Source organism: Mandrillus leucophaeus, unplaced genomic scaffold (genome assembly GCF_000951045.1).
Source record: "Mandrillus leucophaeus isolate KB7577 unplaced genomic scaffold, Mleu.le_1.0 Scaffold267, whole genome shotgun sequence".
Lineage (NCBI taxonomy): Eukaryota > Metazoa > Chordata > Mammalia > Primates > Cercopithecidae > Mandrillus > Mandrillus leucophaeus.
The window spans coordinates 3,240,537-3,257,733 of record NW_012102776.1 but is presented as its reverse complement, the minus strand read 5'-3'; the positions used below and the strand labels follow the sequence as shown (position 1 = coordinate 3,257,733).

At 38.5% G+C, this 17,197-nt stretch overlaps 1 protein-coding gene across 1 annotated transcript in view; it reads left to right on the top strand.

The window, feature by feature from the left end:
• Positions 1-17,197, top strand: part of PDGFD (platelet derived growth factor D) — a gene marked incomplete at its 5' end in the record, with an annotated part of 263,054 nt that overhangs the window by 240,497 nt on the left and 5,360 nt on the right. Inside the window, one exon of the mRNA XM_011984412.1 lies at positions 2,349-2,563. Within this exon, the coding sequence (XP_011839802.1) occupies positions 2,349-2,563 (215 nt within the window). The remainder of the gene's footprint in view (positions 1-2,348; positions 2,564-17,197) is intronic.

Sequence of the window (17,197 nt, the reverse complement as noted above, 5' to 3'; positions counted from 1 at the left end):
CAAATAGAATCAGGCTTACATGCCTTCTCCTGGTTTATGGAAGGCACTTTGGAGTTTATTGGAATTCCCATAGGGAAGGCATGCTATATTTTGACTTGGGTGTCTTCTGAAGATAAGGATGTGGCCATTCACCACCCAACTCCGGTTCAACATCAGACAGGAAAGTCCAATACAGCCCTCATAACATTGGTCTTCTTCCTTCAACTTATGGCTTACTGACCATCCCTCTGTTCTGCTTAAAGTGACAGAGACTATGGAGCAAAAGGGAGAAGGCTTCGATTCCAGTTTTGCCATTTACTGGTAACTCTTAGTAAATAATACTCACTTCGAATGGGTGGGGAACAACCAAATGTAGTCATATCTGTAAGGTGCCTAGCAGAAGCCTGAATTAAAGCAGAGACTCAGTGCTGCTGCTTGCATCCTGTCCCTCTCTGCCTTCTCACACATCACGATCCCTTCCTGCTAATTGTACCTCTTTAGTCCTCTGTGTTAGACAAATATATTCCCATTATCACAAGCAGCAGATTTGGCCCTCTGCATCAGCTCTGTCCACAAGCCCAGGAATGCACAGGCCAGCATCAGCAAGGTGACACTTGTAATGGATGATTGCTGCACTTCTTAATCCATTTATATAATCCTTTCTGCTTTGCTTGCAGTTATTTTCAGGGCTTTAGCAGCAATAAAATGGTTCCTTTCCCAAGACAGAGTTCATTCAATTTAAATCTGGATTGATTATAGCTAAAGTTATGACATGTCTTTACAAAGGGAAAAAACAGCAATAAATTATGCACAATGATTATTTGGCATTTATTTAGGTCCCACAGTATCCTGGGCTCAGCATATAGCAATTGGGGATAAATCCCTGCCCTTGAGAATCAAAGCACCGTTGTAGATATAAAAAGACAAACAGGGATGTGGTTAGTGGACTCATGGTCCACACTTATTCCTGCAGTTTTCCTTAGATGCATTCTACTGACACTGTCCTTGACTTTTGACCTCTACTCCCAAAGGCCTTTTTTTCTTCCTTCTCCTTAAGCTGCTTTGGTTTAAGCCTAAGACATTTCCCAGGGCTAGAGTTTAGAATGAACATGGTGATATCTGCCTAACATTCATGGGATTCCTTCTGTGGTGGCCTGGTGCACACAAGGGCGTGCATTGGGAAATGGTGGTGGGTCCTGTGCAGACAAAAGGACTTGCTTCTAACTGTGTTCTTATGGGAAGATACTCATGTATGTATGCACCAATAAGAGGATTTGGCTGCTAAATGGATGGATAATTGGATGGACTTTGAGAACACGAAATCAAATCTAATTTACATAACACAATAATACAAATTGAATTCAAGTAAATATTTATGACTTAGATTTGAAAATATTGCGGTGCTTTTAGTTCATAGAAGTCCTACTAACCATATCCCTTGATAATCATTTATATAGAGTAATGTCCAAAAAAGAAAAATAAAGAGGGAGAAAGACATAATATATTTTTAAATTTTGTCCATTTGACTTTAAAGGAAAAGAATGTGAGAGGGGGAGATTCAAATGAATCAAGATTAATAACAATAGCTGGCACTGAGTGCCAGGCACGTTACATTCAGTTCTTCAAATGATTACATGTTATAGATGAGGAAGCAGAAGTTCAGAGCCATTAAATAACTTTCCAGCTAAAAGGAAACATAGTCATGATGTGATTGAAGGCAGTTGTAACTTTACTGCAGCTCCCAAGCACTTAACCACTATGCTATACTGCCATCTAGGACCCAATGCACAAATATGCACCATATTCACGAAAAAAAAAATCGTTTTCTCTAACATGTTGATTAACTTTGAAGTTAAAAATAAAACTAAAACCCTTTTCTTTATTACATTTATGTGTGAAATTTCACTGCCAGGTAAATATAATACAGTGGTTATCCCTAATGTGTCCTAGGTATAATTCAAATTATATTTAAGTGATGGCTTAGAGTCAGGATTTATTTAGAATGAAGAAGCAATTTATTTTGTCTTTTTGAAGACAAAGGCAATTATTTTAATTTGCCAAATGTTTCATTTTCTTTCCTCTGAACTTTTTTTGCATAAAAAAGATGCAAGGAAATTTGAACCAAGACATGAATTTTAGCCAAGGTTTTTGTTTTGTTTTCTTGTTGTTATTTTCGAAGGGTAGATGGGATCAAGAGAGAAATTAGGTCTTTTACTTTAGGTTCCCAGTAATTGAGAGCCTGAGGATGGATTTAATCCCAGGGTTAAAGTTTTCCTCACAGAATCTTCCCACTCTATTCCCAAAAACACATGCTGAGCAATTGTGCTTACAGTTGTGTTTGCTTACACAATGTGTGTATTTGCTTCCAGTTGACCTGGATAGGCTCAACGATGATGCCAAGCGTTACAGTTGCACTCCCAGGAATTACTCGGTCAATATAAGAGAAGAGCTGAAGCTGGCCAATGTGGTCTTCTTTCCACGTTGCCTCCTCGTGCAGCGCTGTGGAGGAAATTGTGGCTGTGGAACTGTCAACTGGAGGTCCTGCACATGCAATTCAGGGAAAACGGTGAAAAAGTATCATGAGGTATGTCATTCTCAGATTTCTTTTTGCAACACTTAATCTACAGGATTCAGGAAGACAGGGGCATTGCATACAGTTGTTCAGGTTGCTCACTGCACAAGGGCACCCAGCCAGGGTTTGATTAGGAGCAGAAATTCTACCCACACTAGGTTTGCCAAGCCAAGTGTCCTGATGACAGGTTAATCCCATCCTGACGAAGTCACTGTTTATTCTAATTTGAACAATACACCATGTAGATCAACAACAACCTCATTAGAATATATAATCAAATATGTGATATAGTAACTTTAGAACTTACTTGACCTCCTTGCAGAAAGACAGAAAAGAAAAAGAAATATGATGTTATTCATTTACAGGATATGACTGCACTATCTAATAAGCAAACCCTTAATTCAATTATGTCATTTAATAAATTTGGCACAATAAAGATAGCAAAATATAAATTGTCAAAGATCTTTTTATTTTTTAAATATGAAGTATGTTTCAACTGGAAATGCTCTGTTTATTCTAACTATTATTAAGTGCTACTCAGGGAATCAGCTCTTGGATTATGCAAAAATAAAAGTAAATATAAGAATATAGGAGGAACAAAAACCTAAAGAGCGCAATAACCTTAATAATAGTAATAATGGCATTTATTGCTTGACAAACACTATTGTAAGTAATCATTAGCTCATTTAGCACCCCATCAACAATATTGTAAAAATGTTACTATTTTTATTCTTTTTTTATAGGTGAGTAAACTGAGCCCTAGGAGGATCAGTAAGTTGGCCAGCATGGCCTGGTCAGTAAATCACAGAGCCAGGACTCCAGCTCCAATCCACTAGTTCCAGGGTCTATGTTTCTTCTTATCACTAGTAATATATAGCACTTTAGAGCATAAAATATAGGCCGGGTGCGGTGGCTCACGCCTGTAATCCCAGCACTTTGGGAGGCCGAAGTGGGTGGATCACCTGAGGTCAGGAGTTCAAGACCAGACTGGCCAACGTGGCGAAACCCCGTTCTCTACTAAAAATACAAAAATTAGCCAGGCGCGGTGGCAGACACCTGTAATCCCAGCTGCTCAGGAGGCTGAGGCAGGAGAATCACTTGAACCCAGGAGGCAGAGGTTGCAGTGTGCTGAGATTGTGCCATTGCACTCCAGTCTGGGTGAAAGAGAGAAACTCCACCTCAAAAAAAAATTTATAAATATATATATATATATATATATATATATGGAGAGAGAGAGTAGACTGAAGAGGAGTTAGAGCTGTTCTATGACAGATGTGGCAGCTCTAATTACTTTATTATTGTGGGAACACATGCAACTCACTAAAGTTTAGACTCAGTTTTCACATATGTGAAATGGGACTGAGAAATTAATATATCAGACATTAATATTCCAGAGTTGCTCTTAGGGCCAAATAAAATAATGCATATGAAATATATTTTGCAAGATGTTAAACATCATGCAGAAATATGTTTTAAAATATAAGCTAAAATATGAAGCAAACATTATTGTTAGGAATTATTGTTTGACTTGCTCTCCATCAGTGTCCACAGCAATCCCATTACTGGGTATATACCCAAAGGATTATAAATCATTCTGCTATAAAGGCACATGCACACATATGTTTATTGTAGCAGTATTCACATTATTCACAATAGCAAAGAGTTGGAACCAACCCAAATGTCCATCAATGATACTGGATAAAGAAAATGTGGCACATATACACCATGGAATACTTCGCAGCCATAAAAAAGGATAAGTTCATGTCCTTTGCAGAGACACAGATGAAGTTGGAAACCATCATTCTCAGCAAACTAACACGGGAACAGAGAACCAAACACCACATATTCTCACTCATAAGTGAGAGTTGAACACAGGGACACAGGGAAGGGAACATCACACACCGGGGGCTGTTGGTGGGTTGGGGGTTGGGGGAGAAATATCTAATGTAGGTGACAGGTTGAAGGGTGCAGCAAACCACCATGGCACGTGTATACCTATGTAACAAGCCTGCACGTTCTGCACATGTATCCCACAACTTAAAGTATGATAATAATTTTTAAAAAGTGTCCACCACAACAAAGGAATGGGTAGCTCTCTCTAAACAAAATCCCCAGCTTTGTAAAACTGATTTTTGGAGGTTTTTCTGGTATCGTCGTCGTTTTGGTTTTGACTTTTGTTCTGAAAACGATACAAAAGTCATAAGTTAGGCAGTAACTTCTGGATTAAACAAAAATTAGTATGTAATCATTGATATTTTCAACTCGGAAAATGTAGGAAATTGTGCCACCGTGACCATACTTACTTCAGACAGGGAAACATTATTTGAGACCTACATGGAACATATTTTCTTAGTCATAAGAATTGCTTACTCCACCCCACTGTTTTCAAAGGAAAAAAAAATGTTCTCATATCTAGAGAATGCTGTCATCTATGTTCATTGTGTTTTATTTTTGTATGAACCGATGAACTCTAGATTGGATGTTGTCCTTCACTTCTAAGAACCTGAATTTTATAACCTTTAGTCATACCCCGAGGATAAATGCAGAATGCAGTAATCAGGTTGTAGTTAAAATAATCTAGGAAGTGACAAGGTCTCTACCTAGTAGTAACTGGGAGGAAGAACATTCGAGGTCAGGACTTTGATGTATTTGTGGAGTGCTTTATTTTTATCTTGACTCTATGCTCAGATAGAAGTTTTAGCTTGATTCTAAAAATTACTTATTGTGGGAACAGCAGAGTGAACCATAGACCCCCAAAGACCCTTGCCTCCCAGCCAGTTAGTTCTGAAGAACACTGAAGGCCTGGCTACCTTCCTCCTCTTAGTTCTTTTCTTGTCTCTCCACACAATAACCATTACTTGCAAATTTCTGTTCTCAATTAATGTGTAGAGGGGAAAACTCTTGATCTCTTTGTTCAGTAGCATGAGTGGGTTTGAAACATTGGCATCCTTTGAAACTGTATCTAAAGCATCTCTTTAAGACATGTGTCCTAGTATTTTTACTTCTAGAACTCTGCAGAGCTCTGTAAAATCACTCTGCCAAGTGCTGGACAAAAGGAAAACTAAACATTCATCACCAGCTGGTAACTGCTTACCTGGAACAAACACTCCTGTCATATGCCCCTGAGACTCCTGAAATACCTTTGAGATGTGTCACCATTATCACTGCCAGGTGCCCTGTGGGAAACAGCAAAAGGCTTATTCCATTTCCAGAAGTGGCGGTTGCTTGAGCCTAGTCTCATTAGGGAAAAAATTCTAGTCCTTTATTCTGAGTTCTGTGTCTGTATTCTTACCTCTGAGAAATGAGAAACCAGTTTCCCCAGCTCATGGTTGCAACTGATGAGATGTGAAATGAGTTTCTGTGAAAGATGAGCACCCTTAAGGGGGTAATGAGACCTGGTCACATAACAGGCTTGTGTGATTCTCCACAAATATTTCAGTGCTCAACCTTAAGGAATTTAAATCGGGGAAACTGGAAAGCTCCTAATGAAGCTAATCTCATTGCTTTTTTCACAGGTCATATTAGTTCTCCTGTAGGGTTTTGAGCAGTTTTCACTGTGCAGTAAAACGTGACTATCTTTATTATTTCTTTCTCTCAAAAGTTTATAGGTACCCTGTTGAAATATTTTTCCTCTTTCTTTATAATCATTCAATGCTTCTTGGAATAGACTAGATATAGCGTAGGAAAAATGCCTTTTCTTCTACCCTTCCTAGGTTCATGTCTGAGGCCACTGTAACAAAAGACAGAATAACAAAGGAAAAGCGTACTCATTTATTGAATATATTTTACATGACACAGAGGCCTTGGTAAGGAAATAAAGACCCAAAAAAGCAGTTCAACCTGATAATTTTTTACAGTAAGTTTGATAAAGTGTGGATAGTTGTGGAGAAATATGATAGGGCAGAGTATGATCTAATGGTAATAAACTGGGGAAAATTAGCAAGGCCTGTTTGTTCAGATTCTTCTTTGTTCTACCTTTGTCTTTGGAGATAAGGATTCTTAGGCCAGGAGCGGTGGCTCATGCCTGTAATCTCAGCACTTTGAGAGGCCAAGGTGGGATGATCCCTTGAGGCTACGAGTTCAAGATTAACTAGGTCAACATAGCGAGACCCCCATCTCTACAAAAAATAAATAAATAATAAATAAATAAAGGAGTTATTTTTAAGTAGCCAAGTGTGGAGGATGTGCCTGTGGTCTGAGCTACTTGGGAGGCTGAGGTAGGAGAATTGCTTGAGCTCAGGAATTCAAGGTTGCAGCAAGTCATGATCATGCAACTGTACTCTAGCCTCTGTGACAGAGTGAGACCACATCTCAAACAAAAAGGCGGGGGGAATTCTTCTTTATTCTGGGTATAACAGGGGCACCTCTTACATGAGGGTCTTATGACTTGCTACATGGGAAGGTCAGAAAATCCTGGGTTTTATGACCTCCTTCAGGATGGAGGGTGAGGGGAAGGTCAGAGTGATCTTTGTGCTCTTCTTGTTTTCTCAAATTCCTTCAGCTTAAAACATTTGGGAGTACAGTGTCCTGAACCCCATCATAGGATATAAAGGATACTTTGGGTCACGATTTATGTTAAATGGAGGATTCCAGAAAAACATATTGTGTAGACAATTAGAAGAAACTATTATTTCAGTTCTCTTCTCTTGATAGTGTATAATGAAGGAACAGGATATTCCCTAAAAATATAGTGACCTATTAAATGAATACTCACTGTTTTTCATGATTTGGTGCCCTGGCTGTATCCATTTAGTCAACAGCCAAAAACATAGGAAGCATCAGAGAGATAAAGATAGATGTTAATTTTCTCTGTTCTTCCTCTCATAATTTTGTCAGGATTCTTGACATAACCACCTGCACTATCTAACAGAACTTGAAGCAGTGATAGGAATAACCTGTATTTGTATTGTTCCATATGGTAGTCACTAGCAACATGTGGCTATTAGGCACTTGAAATGTGTGTGGCACAAGTAGAAACTAAATGTTTAATTTCATTTAGTTTTAACTAATTGAAATTTACATCACCACACAAGGCCATGACTACCTTATTGAATGGCACAAGCCTAGACCCATCTCTGATTCTGGCACATTTATAGCATCTAGAATCATTTACATATCTGGACAAAATGAAAAAAAATGACTTTTTCTTATTTTAAGGTAGAATTTTGTATTAAACATTTGCATTTTATCACAGTTTAAGAGTTAGGAGATGTATCAATAAATAGGTAAAGATTATCCTCAACGATGGTTAGATTTAGATTTTTTTTTTACCTTTCAGTGGGTTTATGGGGGTTATTAGTGCATTTTCAACTTAAGATATTTTAACCTCCAGTGGGTTTATCAGGATATAGCCCCATCATAAGTCAAGGAGAATCTGTATTTATACATGAAACATGAGGTTAGAGTAATACACCGTTGACCTTCAGATTTGAGGTAAAAGAATAGTACTTTGTTTTTGCATGTTTGAAACATTTGTTATTGAAAAAAAAAATTACCTAAATTTTCAAATTGAGACCAAAGAAACAGAAAATAAATTTTGTGCAAGGAGTTTCATTCTCTAGCAATAGGGAGGGAGTTTTTGGGTCATGATTATACCCAACCATAACAAAAGTCAAGAAAATCTCTTTTCTATTTTTTTTTTTTTTTTTTTTTTTTTGGAAACCACATAGCTAGAACTTGTGGAGTCTCTCTGCCTCTTGTCCTTTCTCCGCCTTTGAGTGAGGCCTCATGATCTGTGGTGTCTTCCTACCAAGAGAGGGCAATAGAGCAGAAAAATTGCAGGACTAGAAAAGATGTGGATTCCGGTTCCAGCTTTGCCATATGGAGGGGCAACTGAGGACCAGCCACTTAAAACTTCCAGGGCCTCAGGTTTCCTCACTTAATCCCCATAATAACCTACAATTTTGAGTTCCCAGGCAAACCTGAAATTACATCATATTCATTATTTGTTGTTACACTTTATCCTGCCCCCGAAATCTTATCTTACTGAAATTGTGTAAGGAATAAAAACAAATTGGTGGTTGAAATGCTAGGTAAATGCAAAAAGAATAAAGATATGATCTGGAACAGTAAATGTTTATAGACTGCTTATAAAAAAGTTAATTCACTCATCTTGACAATGGCAATGATAACACCTGTGCTTCTTACCACCTGGGGATACTGGGTGAAGGAAGGCATCTGAAGACTATAAAGTACAAGACAGCTGTGGGTGGAATTAAATGAGAGCCTGGTCTGGCTTTCTCAGTTCTGATTACATTTCTTCCTTGATGACTCACTTACAAGTTAGTGAACTCCTTGTTTAAGTATTACAAACTGTGCATACCCTCTCCCTTCTCAATCTAGCTTCACATCAGGCCTTCCTCCCAAAGCGACAAACTTGCCACATGGGGCAAGGTACTCCCCAAGCAGACAAGGCCCATCTGGGTCATGAATGATACCCAATGCTAATGCGATTCTCTGAAATGTAGTGCCCAGCCAGGCTTTCCATTATGTTTTCTGCAATGGGTAGGCTGAACATGTAGTCATTAATCCTCTAACGTGCTGTCAAAATCATTTAACTATTTAGTTCTGTAAAGTTAAAACTGCAACTGAGTACACCTCATAGTAACCCTAGAGTCTCACAGAAAGTGTCTATTTGAAGTAAGTATGCACAGATGCCATGATTGCATTTTCAAAATTCATGAGCATGTTATAAACCCCACTATAACCCAGCTTTTTGTCACCTTCAAGCTTAACTTCTTAGTATAACAGTGTTGAGCTGTTTGTCATTTATGTCTTTTTAACTGAGTACTATGTCTTGGGACTTGATATCCATCCTTCGGTTACAGTGCCAGCCACTGCTGTGATTATTGCCTGCAGGTTGAGTAATTACTCAGGGAGAAAATAATATGTTATCCCTTCTCAAGATATTTTTGCTTGTAGTCACTTAGATTTCAGAATAATTCACTAGCATCCCTTAAAAATATTGACTCTGTGTACATTTTTTATAAAGGCTATAAGCATGAAGAGGTCAAAAGAGAAGCTTTTTTTTTTTTTCCTTAAGAAACTGTGTGTGCTGAATACAGCCTGCTTTAGAAGTCAGGAAGAGCCCAGGTGCAGTGGCTCATGCCTGTAATCCCAGCATTTTGGGAGACCGAGGCAGGTGGATCACCTGAGGTCAGGGGTTCAAGACCAGCCTGGTCAACATGGCGAAACCCCATCTCTACTAAAAATACAAAAATTAGCCAGGCATGGTGGCACATGCCTGTAATCCCAGCTACTTGGGAGGCTGAGGCAGGAGAATCACTTGAACCTGGGAGGTGGAGATTGCAGTGAGCCGGGATCACATCATTGCACTCTAGCCTGGGCAAGAAGAGTGAAACTCCATCTCAAAAAAAAAAAAAAAAAGGAAGAATCTTAAACTCTTAATGATTTGGGTTTATATAATGCATTTGTCCTGAAATATGTACTTGTTTTCCTGTGTCAGCCATTAATTTGGGAACTGTTACAAGGCCTTAACAGCCTTTTTTTATATTCCCAATATAAAGAACCTGACTCGAGATAGCTTTTCTGCCGGGTATTGTTTTATTAGTGTAAATAGCTTTATGGTGAAGATTTATTCAGAGGCTTATTGGCAACAAGGTGAGTAACTGTAGTTAAGTATCTTTTGTGATGAGGTAATTTGCAAAACGGAGCATGTTTGATTTTGTACGGTGGTATGAAACCCACCAATTGGCTCAGTCACACTCCATTTAGTAGACGTCAAGTTTCCCTGGCTTTTTGTGTTTTCCAGGGTGGAGAGGAGTCAAGATCCCCATTTGCACCCATAGGTGTTAAGAAACAGCTGGTTGCCCCCCAGTGGATTTGTTATTTCCGGTTGTATGCTTGCAGCTGTGAATCATAGCTCAGAAAATAAGGAAGTGCTGTGTGAGGGTACCTATTAACAAGGTACCTATTCAGCTCCTATAATTAATTCAGTGCTCCTTGCCTTTAAAGGTGACCAGATAACCTACAACCAGCCAGTTTGCTTTCTCAGATAAAGGCTTTTCATTTTTCTACATGCCCTCAAATCAGCCTTGCTTTCTTCCTCCTTTCAGTGCTGTGTACCTGAACCTAAGACTATTACATGATCTGAAAGCTTTGAACATCTGTGCTGTGATCATCCAGTAAGGCAGTCCAATTTCCACTTTGTTCAAATAGCGCTTTCCTGTCTTGTCTGGGAAAAAGTGTCTGCCAATTCATTCTTTTCTTATCAGCAAAACACATATATACCGTGCTCATGTTGCTTAATATAAAACACAGAGAAAATCCCTGAACAATCAGAAGACCAGTTAGAAAAACTGCCCAGGCTCTTGCTGTCATCCCAAAGCACACCCTTTTGTTTGCCATCAAATGAGAAAGCAAGTCGACAGAGCTGTGATTTTACAGGGGCCAGTCATCACAAATTATTAGGCATTGATAACAGTCTTTGAACAAGGAATATTTATCATATGCTCAGCTTCTTAGGAATAATTTCCCTCTCTTGCATCCCCTAGTTCTCAAATCTCTTTTACAGGCCAGATAGTCTTGGAAAATAGCAGCTAATTCATGTTGGAGAAATTCTTGGCAAAACTATGGGAATCCAAACCCCAACCCCTTCCAAGGCACCTATTGTAAGTGCAATAGAATTGCAACAGAAGATCATAATAGAATCAACTCTCAAAACTGGCCAACTCTTAAAACTGGCCAACTCTCAAAACTGGCCTTTGGACTAGCTTTACCAATATCAAAATTTCTGACACTTTGTCTCCCTAAACCACTTTCTTAGGGTATTCCTTCCTCCACTCCCTGCCAACTTTGTACTCACAAGTCTTTTGAAGTTTTGCTGCAAACAGATCTCCATCTTCCATTCTGCATCAGCAGAGTGCCCTAACTTGATTGAACATTAAATGAATGCAGTGATTTATTCTCTGCCTCACTGCACGGTCTGTGGAACAGCATGGCAAAATTTCTTTCTTTTAGATGAAATTCCTATCATTTAGATGAAAGGAATGTGCAGACCGTGATGCATGAGTGCAGGGGACTCTAGGCATCTAACCTTCACCTAGGACAAAAGTTCAAACAAAGCATCACAGGTCTCCCTGCCTGTTCACATGGGGAGCCAGACACACCCTTGAGACACAAAAGGAAAGTGAAGGCATGTTAGAGAGGCCTCAAGTCAGAATATGCTAGGAGCCTAAATGTCCTGATCCCAGGTCCTGGTCCCAGGTCCAAGTCGGGGAAAGACCCTGGACAAGGTACTTATCCTCCTTTAGAATCTCAGTATAAAGTGGGCATAATGATACCTTTTCCACTATGTGAAAGACTTGTCTGAGGGTAAAAACAAAAAAAATAGTGCCTGTGCAAATTATCAAAAACTGTAAAATGCTACAGAATCGTTTGATGGTGCCATGACCAAGTTTAGAATCTAAAAGGAAAATAGGACAAAATCAAAAATAAAGGCTCACAGGAATCTAAGAACATAAAGTAAATAATATATTAATCTGAATATGTAGTATTTTAGAAAACAAGTATGGAATTTTACCAAGTATATGTCTATATAATAGCTAATGTTTCACTAAATGAAGGCCACTGAAGGAAAGAAAGGTTGGCTTCTATTTAAAGTACTAATTTAAGAAATTATGTTTAAACTAAGAAATTAAAAAATTAATGATATACTTATTGATTTATGAAATGCTGTACTGATACACAGTTATTAATATACAATGATTTTAGTGGAACCTGATTTGTTTTAAATTGTAAAGGATATTATGTTAACAAATATATAAAAACGTAAAACACATTTTACTTATTTATGGCCACTAATGACCTTCATCAGGGCAACATGTGTTTTTTTGTTTGTTTTTCTAATACTTTAAGTTCTGGGATACATGTGCAGAATGTGCAGGTTTGTTACATAGGTATACACATACCATGGTGGTTTGCTACACCCATCAACCAGTCGTCTACATTAGGTATTTCTCCTAATGCTATCCCTTTCCTAGTCCTGCACCCCTCAACAGGCCCTGGTGTGTGATGTTTCCCCTCCCTGTGGCCATGTGTTCTCATTGTTCAACTCCCACTTACAAGTGAGAATATGTGGTGTTTGGTTTTCTGTTCCTGTGTCAGTTTGCTGGGAATGATAATTTCCAGCTTTATCCATGCCTCTGCAAAGGACATAAACTCATGCTTTTTATGGCTGCATAGTATTTCATGGTATATATGTGTCACATTTTCTTTATCCAGTCTATCATTGATGGCCATTTGGGTTGGTTCCAAGTCTTTGCTATTGTGAACAGTGCCACAGTAAACATACGTGTGCATGTGTCTTTATAGCAGAATGATTCATATTCCTTTGGGTATATACCCAGTAATGGGATTGCTGGGTCAAATGGTATCTCTGGTTCTAGATCCTTGAGGAATCACCAAACTGTCTTCCACAATGGTTGAACTAATTTACCAGCAGTGGAAAGGCATTCCTATTTCTCCACATCGTCTCCAGCATCTGTTGTTTCCTTACCTTTTAGTGATCACTATTCTAATTAGCATGAGATGATATGTCACTGTGGTTTTGTTTTGCATTTCTCTAACGACCAATGATGATGAGGTTTTTTTCGTGTGTTTCTTGGCTGCATAAAGGTCTTCTTTTGAGAAGTGTCTGCTCATATCCTTTGCCCACATTTTGATGGGGTTGTTTGTTTTTTTCCTGTAAATTTGTTTAAGTTCTTTGTAGATTCTGGATATTAGCCCTTGGCCAGAAGGACAGATTGCAAAAATTTTCTCCCATTCTGCAGGTTACCTGTTCATTCTGGTGATAGTTTCTTTTGCTGTGCAGGGGCTCTTTAATCAGGTCCCATTTGTCTATTTTGACTTTTGTTGCCATTGCTTTTGGTGTTTTAGTCATGAAGTCTTTCCCTATGCCTATGTCCTGAATTGTATTGCCTAGGTTTTTTTCTGAGTTTTTATGGTTATAGGTCTTACATTTAAGTCTTTAATTCATCTTGAGTTAACTTTTGTATAAGGTGTAAGGAAGGGATACAGTTTCAGTTTTCTGCATATGGCTAGCCAGTTTTCCCAACACCAGTTATTAAATAGGGGATCCTTTTTCCATTGCTTGTTTTTGTCAGGTTTGTCAAAGATCAGATGGATGTAGGTGTGTGGTGTTATTTCTGAGGCCTCTGTTCTGTTCCACTGGTCTATATATCTGTTTTGGTACCAGTACCATGCAGTTTTGATTACTGTAGCCTTATAGTATACTTTTAAGTCAGGTAGCATGATGCCTCCAGCTTTGTTCTTTCTGCTTAGGATTGTCTTGGCTATGCAGGCTCTTTTTGGTTCCATATGAAATTTAAAGTAGTTTTTTCCAATTCTTTGAAGAAAGTCAATGGTAGCTTGATGAGGGTAACACTGAATCTACAAATTACTTTGAGCAGTATGGCCATTTTCATGATTCTTATTATCCATGAGCATGGAATGTTTTTTCATTTGTTTGTGTCCTCTCTTATTTCCTTGAGCAGTGCTTTGTAGTTCTCCTTGAAGAGTTCCTGCACATCCCTTGTAAGTTTTATTCCCAGGTATTTTATTCTCTTTGTAGCAGTCATGAATGAGAGTTCACTCATGATTTGGCTCTCTGTTTGTCTATTATTGGTGTATAGGAATGCTTGTGATTTTTGCACTTTGATTTTGTATCCTGAGACTTTGCTGAAGTTGCTTATCAGCTTAATGAGTTTTTGGGTTGAAACAATGGGGTTTTCTAAATATACAATCATGTCATCTGCAGAGACAATTTGACTTCCTCTCTTTCTATTTGAATACCCTTTATTTCTTTCTCTTGCCTGATTGCCCTGGCCGGAACTTCCAATACTATGTTGAATAGGAGTGGGGAAAGAGGGCATCCTTGTCTTGTGCCAGTTTTCAAAGGGAATGCTTCCAGTTTTTGCCCATTCAGTATGATATTGGTTGTGGGTTTGTCATAAATAGCTCTTATTATTTTGAGATACGTTCCATTGATACCTAGTTTATGGAGAGTTTTTAGCATGAAGGGCTGTTGAATTTTGACAAAGGCCTTTACTGCATCTATTGAGATAATCATGTGGTTTTTGTCATTGGTTCTATTTATGTGATGAATTACATTTATTGATCCGCATATTTTGAACCAGACTTGCATCTCAGGGAGGAAGCCAACTTGATCATGGTAGATAAATTTTTTGATATGCTGCTGAATTTTGTTTGCCAGTATTTTATTGAGGATTTTCACATCGATGTTCATCAGGGATATTGGCCTGAAATTTTCTTTTTTTGGTTGTGTCTCTGCCAGGTTTTGGTAGCAGGATGATGCTGGCCTCATAAAATGAGCTAGGGAGGATTCCCTCTTTTTCTATTGTCTGGAATAGTTTCAAAAGGAATGGTACCAGCTCCTCTTTTTACCTCTGGTAGAATTCGGCTGTGAATCCGTCTGGCCCTGGACTTTTTTGGTTGGTAGGCTGTCAATTACTGTCTCAATTTTAGAACTTGTTATTGGTCTATTCAGGGATTCGACTTCTTCCTGGTTTAGTCTTGAAAGCATGTATGTGTGTTAGGAGCCAAAAAGGCCAAAGGGATCGTGACCAACTAAGCATTCCACTGGAGGCTACTTGATCAAACAGCAAACTGTTTATCATGAATACAGAATGTGGGCAAACTTACTTCTGTGCCTGTCCTAGAAGGTTTACTGAGGGTCATCACTCCCTGGCACTGGCTTCTTGAGGTTATCTGCTGGGACATCTAGAGCCTATTGTTTGTGGAATGCAGTCTTGCAAACCTACTCTGGACCTAGCAGCTGACCTCTTCTTCCACCCCACCTTCTCACTATCTCTTTTGCCTAATAAATACAGAGGACTGTGTAAAGCTCAGGGCCCTTGTCCACTAGAGGCAAGGTGCCCCCTGACCCCTACTTCCAAATATATTCTTTTGTATTTGTCTTTTATTTCTGCATTTGGCGCCTTTTGTTCAGTCCCCCAAGATCCATACAGTTGACATATGTGTCCAGGAATTTATCCATTTCTTCTAGATTTTCTGGTTTATTTGCATAGAGACGTTTATAGTATTCTCTGATGATGGTTTGTATTACTATAGAATCAGTGGTGATATCCCCTTTATCATTTTTTATTGCATCTATTTGATTCTTCTCTCTTTTCTTCTTTATTAGTCTGGCTAGCAGTACATCTATTTTGTTGATCTTTTCAAAAAACCAGCTCCTGGATTCACTGATTTCTTTAAAGGGTTTTTTGTGTCTCCATCTCCTTCAGTTCTGCTCTGATCTTATTAATTTCTTGTCTTCTGCTAGCTTTTGAATTTGTTTGCTCTTGCTTCTCTAGTTCTTTTAATTGTGATGTTAGGGTGTTGATTTTAGGTATTTCCTGCTTTCTCTTGTGGGTATCTAGTGCTATAAATTTCCCTCTACATGCTGCTTTAAATATGCCCCAGAGATTCTGGTACATTGTATCTTTGTTCTCGTTGGTTTCAAAGAACATCTTTATTTTTGCCTTCATTTTGTTATTTACCCAGTAGTCATTCAGGAGCAGGTTGTTCAGTTTGCATTAGTTTGCAGTTTTGAGTGAGTTTCTTAATTCTGAGTTCTAGATTGATTGCACTGTAGTCTGAGAGACTGGTTGTTATGATTTCCATTCTTTTGCATTTGCTGAGGAGTGTTTTACTTACAATTATGTGGTCAATTTTAAAATAAGTGTGATGTGGTACTGAGAAGAATATATATTCTGTTGATTTGGGGTGGAAAGTTCTGTAGATATCTATTAGGTCCACTTGGTCCAGACATGAGTTCAGCTCCTGGATATCCTTGTTAATTTTCTGTCTCATTGATCTGCCTAATATTGACAGTGGGATGTTAAAATGTCTGTTTATTATTTAGATTCTCACTATTATCGTGTGGGAGTCTAAGTCTCTTCGTAAGTCTCCAAGAACTTGCTTTATGAACCTGGGTATTCCTGTATTGGGTGCATGTATATTTAGGATAGTTAGCTCTTCATGTTGCATCGATCCCTTTACAATTATGTAATGGCCTTCTTTGTCGCTTTTGATCTTTTTTGGTTTAAAGTCTGTTTTATCAGAGACTAGGATTGCAACCCCAGCTTTTTTTGTTGTTTGTTTTCCATTTACTTGGTAAATCTTCCTCCATTCCTTTATTTTGAGCCTATGTGTGTCTTTGCACGTGAGATAGGTCTTCTGAATATAGCACACTGATGGGTCTTGACTCTTTATCCAATTTGCCAGTCTCTGTCTTTTAATTGGGGAATTTAGCCATTTACATTTAAGGTTAATGTTGTGTGTGAATTTGATCCTGCCATTATGACGCTAGCTGGTTATTTTGCCCGTTATGTGATGCAGTTTCTTCATAGCATCAATGGTCTTTATAATTTGGGATGGTTTTGCAATGGATGGTACCAGTTGTTCCTTTCCATGTTTAGTGCTTCCTTCAGGAGCTCTTGTAAGGCAGGCCTGGTGGTGACAAAATCTGTCAGCATTTGCTTCTCTGTAAAGGATTTTATTTATCCTTTGCTTATGAAGCTTAGTTTGGCTGGATATGAAATTCTGGGTTGAAAATTCTTTTCTTTAAGAATGTGGAATATTGGCCCCCACTCTCTTCTGGCTTGT